This window comes from Hibiscus syriacus, unplaced genomic scaffold (assembly GCF_006381635.1).
Source record: "Hibiscus syriacus cultivar Baekdansim isolate YM2019G1 unplaced genomic scaffold, ASM638163v2 tig00110387_pilon, whole genome shotgun sequence".
Lineage (NCBI taxonomy): Eukaryota > Viridiplantae > Streptophyta > Magnoliopsida > Malvales > Malvaceae > Hibiscus > Hibiscus syriacus.
The window spans coordinates 3,108,994-3,117,576 of NW_024062717.1; the positions used below are offsets into that span (position 1 = coordinate 3,108,994).

Consider the following 8,583-nt stretch of genomic DNA (forward strand, 5'->3'; position numbering starts at 1 on the left):
TTGTTCTTAAACTAACTAATTAGTTCTACCAAACTAATCAAAGAGTAAAGTTTAATCGGGTCGAGTTGGTTTTTTAAGTTATATATTGGGTCGGATTCGGGTTGGGTGAAATCTTGTTTCATATGGGTCGGATCAGATTTTTGGTGGATGAGTCATTGTTCTCGGGTCGGGTCAAGTGGACCAAAAATTCGACCCGACCCATGCCCATCCCTAGATTCAAATGACTTAGATTCCTTTACTGTTCAGTGATTCGAACTTAAATAACAGTATCTATAGGGGTGGAATTAGTTTAAGATGTTAAAAATATATACTTATGCGTATACTACTGTTGATTGATATCCTACTGAAGGTTATGCCTTCGAGGTCCTTCTCGGATGGATAAATTAGATAAAAGTAGGAAGTTAGAGTAAATAAAAATATAAATCAGAAAACTAAATGATAACCCCAGTGCCTACCTAAAATCTCTGTTTTGCATTAACTATGCACATTTTCCCTTATTTATACTGATTGTTCATAGTACCTTGAGCATCATTGAACCTAGCAAAGAAGTTAATTTTCCAACAGTGCTTTTGCTTTGAAAAGATGGGATCAGTTGGAATTGTTAAACCCCACGCCGTATTCGTCCCATTTCCAGCTCAAGGCCATGCTAACCCCGTGATGCATCTAGCTAAGCTCTTACACTCAAGAAGCTTTTTCATAACCTTCGTTAACACAGAGTTCAACCATAGGCGCTTCATCAGGTCCTATGGGGCAAACTCCGTTGAAGGGTTGCCGGATTTCAGGTTCGAAACCATTCCAGATGGACTGCCATTGTCGGATCGTGATGCAACACAGAATCTTTCCGGGCTATGCGAATCGATACGAAACAACTGTTTGGCTCCAATTTTAGAGTTACCGTCTAAGATTTAACTCCACGCCCCAAGTGCCCAATGTTACTTGCATAGTCTCGGATGGGCTTATGAGCTTTGCTATTAAGGCTGCAGAAGTACTTGGAATACCAGAAGTTCAGTTTTGAACTGCCTCAGCTTGTAGTTTCATGGGATATTTTCAATTCAGTGAACTGGTTAAACAAGGCATTCTTCCATTCCAAAGTAAGTAATTTTTATTTCTGGTTTTTTTTACGTCACAGCTATGGAAGTTGTCTATAAAGAACTTAAATTTTCTTTTCGTCATAGCTGAAACATTTCTGAGTGATGGCACTCTTGATAATACTATTTTGATTGGGTGCCCGGAATGAGTAACATCTCAAAGATTTTCCAAGCTTTGTTAGAGCCAACAATCCAAAAGATATCTTGCTTGATTACTTTGGATCGGAAGCTCAAAATTGCCTAAAAGCATCAGCAATCATCTTCAATACATTCGAGGAGTTTGAAGTGTTAAAAGCTATCGCGGTAAATTTCCGTCAAATTTACACAATAGGACCACTTCATTTGCTCCTCAGACACCTGCCTGACGGACCATCCATGTCGATGAACTCAAGCCTATGGAAAGAATATACAAAGTGCCATTCGAAAGGGAACCCAATTCAGTTGTGTACGTTAACTATGGAAGCATAAGTGTGATGTAGGAGAAGCATCTGAAAGAGTTTGCATGGAGGTTGGCCAACTGCAAGCATCCATTTTTATGGATCGTTAGACCAGACATCGTGATGGGTGAATCTGGAATTCTGGAGAAAGAGTTGGAGGAGGAGATTGAAGATAGAGGGTAGATAACAAGCTGGTGCAACCAAAAAGAGGTTCTTTCACATCCTTCGGTTGGTGTTTTTCTGACACATTGTGGGTGGAATTCTACCTCGGAAGCCATATCCGGAGGCGCCCCTCTAATTTGTTGGCCATATTTCGCTGATCAACAAACGAACTGTAGGTAGGCTTGCAATGAGTGGGGATTGGGATGGAGGTGGATCATGATGTGAAGAGGGAGAACATTGAGGTTTTAGTGAAGGAAATAATGGAAGGAGGTGAAGGAAAGGAGATGAAAGAGAAGGCTTTGGAATGGAAGAAGAAAGCAGAAGCAGCCACTGATGTTGGGGGATTATCATACTCCGATTTTGATCGATTTGTGAAGGAGGCTCTCAAACATGCTTAACTCTTGGAAACGGGGAGTTAGTTCAATAATGCCTTGCACAATTTTCTCAAGATGATCAGTTAAATAAATCTATACGGAGTGTTGCGTTCAACTCAAAGAATTTATTTATTTATTCTGACAACAATGATTTACTCTCGTCATGAATGTGTGTTTTATTAAAAATAATAATAATAAATTTATATTTGTTATAAAATTATATACAACTATATTTTTATTCAAGCCATATTATAATTTTATTTTCTTCTGAGTTGTGAAGTAAATTGAATGATGTGGAGCTCTAATGCTTGAGTTAGTTTGTTCGTCAACATTTCCACGCATATATAAATTATTATTTAATATGTAAATTTGTAAAGATTCTTCGGGTGAAGTACACAAATCATCCCCAATTATAGGGTATTATTTCATTAAGTCCTATGACTATTAAAAATTATAAACTAGTCCTCTGACTATAGGGTGCTATTTTATTGAGTTCCCTTACTATTAAAAGTTACAAAATGATAATTCAACTATTCATATGTTTCAAATTTGTCCTTATCTGTTAAAAAATTGACAGTCATCTGAGTTGGATGCTAACTTGTTGACTGAGATATGATCAAATCATATTTAAATGATGTATGTTAGTGTCGATATTGTTTTCAAGCACTAGCTCGATAACATAATATTTCAAGCATTGGCTCGACATCATAAATGTAAACTGAGACTCTATCCACAAAATACAACTCCAACAATTATGAGATCAAATTTATTCATATCTCAGTGAACAAATTAACGTCCAACTCAAACGACCGACAATTTTTTAAATAAAAGGACGAGTTTGGAACATATGAATAGTCAAGTAACTATTGTGTAATTTTAATAGACGAAAGACTCAACAAAGTAGCACATTGTTGTCAGAGTACCATATTATAACTTTCAATAGTTTGAGACTCAACAAAGCAACACCATATAGTAAATGACTATTTTTATACTTTACGTAATTTATTTTATATAATTTATCTATTTAAATCTTAAAAAACTAAATCCTAAATAATACACATAACACTAAAACTTAAAATTATATTTTTCTTATCTAAAAGATACTCAATTAAATTTAAAAATTATTTTTCTCTATAAAGTATTTGCAACTCCAATGAAAAAGAAAAAAACAATTTTTTTTAAAATAGGATATATAAAAAGGTAAAATTAAAAACTTTATCATCCACGTAAAAACACTTGTATCAAAACTTTATCGTAAACAATTAAGAAATTTATCTATTAAACTTATATCAAGAAAACTTATATGAAACTTAAAATTAAAAATGTTTTATAATTTAAAAGAATTATTAAGTTTTTAAAATTTTGATCAAAAGATTTTAAAAGTAATCATTATAATTTCAATGTAAGAAACAAATTTAATATTAAACTCTACCTATACATTTAACAACTATATAAACCCTACCAAGGGATGGGAACGGGACAGAACCCGACGAGTTCCAATCCGATCGGGTCAATTTTTTTTTTAAAAAAAATCAAATTCAAGTCAAGTCAAATTTGGATTTATGGTGAAAAATACTCTCTAACTCAAAAAAAAATAATTTTACTTTATATGTTTAAAAATAATTACAATAATACCCTCTATATATTATTTTTTACAATTAAATCTCTATTTTTATTTAATAAAAATAATATTTTTTAATAAATATATTATTTCATGTCAGATATTAATCTTATCTTAAAATATTAAACCGGGTGAAGGGTGTATTTTTTCAGGTCGAATCAGGTGAAAGATATATTATTTCAAGTTGTATTCACATCCCTAACCCTACTTATAAATGCAACTTACATTGAAAGGTATAAATTTTGGGGGGGGGGGGGGAGTTAGTCCAAACCAACGAGAAGTTTTATCATCATTCATTCATTCATAATGTTTTTGAGAAGAAAAAAAGAGACAAAATTGAAGGGTAACATTGTTGCCCAAATTTTAGATCAATCTCAAAGAATGGTTAATAAAAAACTGAAATCACAGAGGAATTTTTCTCTTCTTACACCTCGATGTTTCCATCAAGATTCATTTATATGGGACAAAACTATCACAATATAATCTTACCTTACCTATGATTCCAAATTTTAGCCGCTTTCAGCTTTCCGCTTTCCTACTTCATGCATTTTCAGAACTGCAAATTGTGTTTTCGCATTTACTGGTAGTTCCAACTTCGGAAGCCGCAGACACCGGACGATGAATTTGATTTCCGGGGCAAATAGAACCTAATATCATTGTATTCACCAAAAAGACCCAGAAACTATCTCCTACTGCTGGCGGTCTTACCCTTGCTTAAGTCAGCAAGCTCCTCAATAAGCTTCTTCTCTTCTCTGCTCAGTCTTTTTGGAATTTCAACTTGGACGCGGACCAACTGACCACCCCTCATGTTGGTTTTATTTAGAACAGGAACACCTTTCTTGGCCATTACAAGGGTGGTGTTTGGCTGGGTTCCGGCTGGTATCTTCAAATCAACCATACCATCCACAGTCGGAACCTTGATTGTTGTTCCCAGTATTGCATCTATATATGACACCTTGCAGGTGTACAATATGTTGGTATCATCACGTTTTAGGACAGGGTCTGGGACGACTTCAATTATTACAAATAGATCACCAGGGGACCCACCTTTCCTTCCCGCATTTCCTTCAGACCGGACCCTTAAACGGCTACCGGAGTCCACACCAGCCGGCACTTTCAAACTAATCCTCTTCGTTCTCCTTACCCGCCCATCACCAGAACATGTATTGCATGGGGTAGAAATTTCCCCTGCCCCGCCACATGAAGAGCATGTCATTACCTGCTGGAACACCCCCAGTGGAGTCCTTGCAGATGAGATAACCTGGCCTTGCCCACCACATGTGGTACATTTGGATGGTATTGTTCCAGGTTTTGCACCAGAACCATTGCATGTTCCACAGCTTTCTAGTCGATTTATCTCAATTTCTTTCTCAACTCCAAACACTGCTTCCTTAAAATTCAATACAAGACTGTAATATTCATCCTGTCCATCAACAGCTCTATTCCTGGAACTTTGTCCGCCCATGCCACCCATACCACCCATGCCTTCGAATAGCGACTCAAACAGATCAAAAGGATTGCTGAAATCCTGTCAAAGAAAACACGCCATCAATGCTGAATGAAATATTGAGAAAATATAAGAAAACTAATTTTGAAATGAATGATCTTATTCAGCTTCAGTAGAATTAACTTACCCCCATTCCCATACCAGCACCTTTTAGTCCAGCCTCCCCATATTTGTCGTATAGAGATCGCTTCTCATCATCCGACAATACCTAAGCAATATAATGCACCTCAAAGATCAGATACGACCACAGGGATTAAGGACTGTTGTGTTTTACAAATCTAAAAGAAAGCTTTAATAAGCACAACATAGTATTCTTACCTCATATGCATTGCTAATTTCCTTGAACTTCGTTTCTGCCCCTGGATCTCTGCAGAATATTATATGATGATGAGAAAGGTTTTTTTTTGGGGGGGGGGGGGAGCACTACTGTTCAAGCATACACGAGTTAAAGAATATATTTTAACTATCAACACAAACGAACTTTCAAGAAAAAGTATTTGTGAGTCAGAGATCATCAGAATACTGCTCTATACTCTCTTCATTTCGGCAATTAATTCTACAAATATATGAATAAAGCTCAACAAACACCTAACTTCGGAAATTTATGACTACTATTCCATTTTCTCTTTCTTTCAGCAACCACATTCTCATTCTAAACATTGTAAGAGCTAATTCTGGATAAAGTTTTTATTTAAGCCCCCTGCTTGAAATAGACACCCCTTCTTTGCTTTCTATTGAGAAAGTAATTAGCCAACTTCAAATACTCAAACCAGGGAGAGAGTGCTACATCAACAGAAATCATCACAGCTGATTCCTCCAGCCTGAGATGAGGATATTATAATAAAATAAGTGGATGTCGACCCATCTCATTAACATGATCTCTCGGTGAATTCTAACCTACCATTCAACAGAACTTAGAACCAGTCTCGTGTAAAAACTAAGGAAACCCATTTCCCACAACCCAGCAAGGAAGTTAATTCTATGGTTTGACCAGAATAAGAGGACATTTTTCTGAACATAATTGTGGTCACTTCTACCGTTCTACATTAAACAACTTGTACCACCACTAGATCTGAAAATGGGAAAGAAAAAAATAATCAGAATAATTAGAAACTTTGATGATTCTCAGAGACTAACCAACGCTACATGGCCCAAAATATTCACACAAGTTTTCTCATATGGGTCAATATAGCCAATTCAGATGTGAATTGTTATCTATTTATTTCATCTGAGATTAACTTTCAGTGAGCAGATTGTTGCCAATCTGAATCTGATTTTCAGATTGCATCACATCAAATCCCAGAAAATCCAGATGACTAGAGCTTGCTGATATAATCATGTCTTGTTTATATCTGAACTACATCAAATTGAAGTTCAAGTTTACTAGCACTCCACATCACATATAAATATAATGAAATATATAAAAATGCAATAAACACAACCATAAATAGAAGGCAAGAGATATAAGGTTATCAACTGACTTGTTCACATCCGGATGGTAACTTCGAGCAAGCTTACGATAAGCTGAAAAACCCAAAGGATTTAAAAACAGTAAGATAATATAATATGGAAGACAAAAGCAGTAACCATGGAAAAAATTCAAGCTCCAATCAAAGCAGGACAACCACAAATTTTCCTTCAGATAGTTGAAACACCTAAAATCTTTTCATTAGCAGAGACCATATATGTGAAAACCACCACATGTTAACTACCCTGGTTGACCCATTGTCTTATTCTTTCTTAAAGTTATAAGCATTCATTTTATTCCCCTTGTAGATATGTACCTTCATGTAACCCGAAATATGATGAGACTTTTCAACTTTTATACATTCTCACTGTGTCTACCCACTTATATCCTCAAATTTGTCTTAACCTCACTTCACATGATAACATCAATCCACACTTTCTAAATTCTCTTTTATTTATGTTATTAACAGATATCCTCCCTTAAAATTAAAGCATGTACATCAGTATTTTACAACTTTACATGCAGAAACCCTTAAATCCTGGGTAAACTAACTTCATTAAGTTGAAAAATAAAAAATAAGAAAGTAAATTAGCAAACAAAAATAAGCACATAAATGCAGCAAAAAAATCATATAAGGAATAAATAGAAGAGCCACTGAACAAGTTCTGCTAACTCAGCATACCACTTTTGATTTCAGATTTACTTGCATTTCTCGACACCCCAAGGACGGTATAATAATCCTGCTCAAAATGTATTATTAAGTGATTAAAAACCATTAAAGCCTATTTTCACCCCAAAAAATTACAACACAAGCAAAAGCAATTGTAAGTAGTTTACACTCACAGTTTCAGCTCTAACAATGAACCGTGCTCCCCTACGATGATGTGATGTTTGAGATGACCTCATAAATGATAGCAACGGTAAGGAATCACGTGAAAACAAGCCTGATTTTGATGATCCCAAATAACTCATTGTATTTGAGACTCTGCATGAGAGCAATAAACCCCAAAATGATTCTTCCATGATTACCAACAAATAGATTAATAGAGACTATTATGTTTAGAGGTAAAACATCGCTTTTTTTCTTTTGCACTGGTCTCTCTTTAATCAACTATCAACAAACATAAATACAGTCTAAACAAAAAGAGCAACTACAAAGTGGGTAAATCTGCCCATCAAATCATTATGTTCACCCACATGCCATGCATCAAATACACAAATGCAAATGACTGCTAGTGAAGAAACAGAAACTAGCAAGTAGCAATGAGACTGCAAATTCAGTAATTCCAAATCCAAATAAAGGTCTAGAAGGCAACAAGTGCTGCCAGATGATCAAATTCAATAATGCCCTTTCTATAAGAAAAAAAAGTTACCCAAATCTGACTGTCATTATTCGGTTTGGGACATAAGGACGAATTGCAAATTGAGGACGAATACTCCACTGGGCACCAAATGTGCTTCCACATGGTATAATGGCCATCCAATATGACAGAGAACCTGAACTCTAACTTTATGCTGAATGAACTGCAGGCTGAAATAGATGAAACATTTATGAAACTCGATTGATTGACAGCACAATTAAATGACCTAAATCAATCAGTTATTAAAAGTAAATAAAAAGAAATAATATGACTTTCATTTCATCCATTGATGATTTAATACAAAACTGTATTCAAATGAAAATAATGTCCAGAATACAGAAGTTGTTCTCATAACTACTACTCAAACCAACTCAAACAATTACAATATATATGTAATAAGAGCAAATAAAATAAACACTTTTTCTTATTCACTATTTCAAAACCAAATTGCATTTCTTTCAGAGTTAATGCCTTCAAAAGTTAGTTTTGGTTTAGGTAGCATCTTCCTTTCCTTAAGGATTTCAACTACCAACCCTTTCTAAAACACATTTCTCGCCGAGCTATT

At 35.0% G+C, this 8,583-nt stretch overlaps 1 protein-coding gene and 1 pseudogene across 1 annotated transcript; one reads left to right on the plus strand and one right to left on the minus strand.

The window, feature by feature from the left end:
- The first annotated feature begins 561 nt into the window (after positions 1 to 561).
- LOC120122420 lies at positions 562 to 2,110 on the plus strand (annotated as a pseudogene).
- A 1,993-nt stretch (positions 2,111 to 4,103) lies between these two features.
- On the minus strand, positions 4,104 to 8,183 carry LOC120122422 (chaperone protein dnaJ A6, chloroplastic-like). The gene is made up of 7 exons (XM_039141550.1): positions 8,031 to 8,183; positions 7,501 to 7,642; positions 7,340 to 7,397; positions 6,671 to 6,713; positions 5,508 to 5,556; positions 5,317 to 5,397; positions 4,104 to 5,210 (listed from the first exon to the last, which is right to left on the minus strand). Exons 1-7 carry the CDS (start codon positions 8,135 to 8,137, stop codon positions 4,365 to 4,367), a joined length of 1,326 nt encoding a protein of 441 aa, XP_038997481.1. The 5' UTR covers positions 8,138 to 8,183; the 3' UTR covers positions 4,104 to 4,364.
- Positions 8,184 to 8,583: the final 400 nt, after the last annotated feature.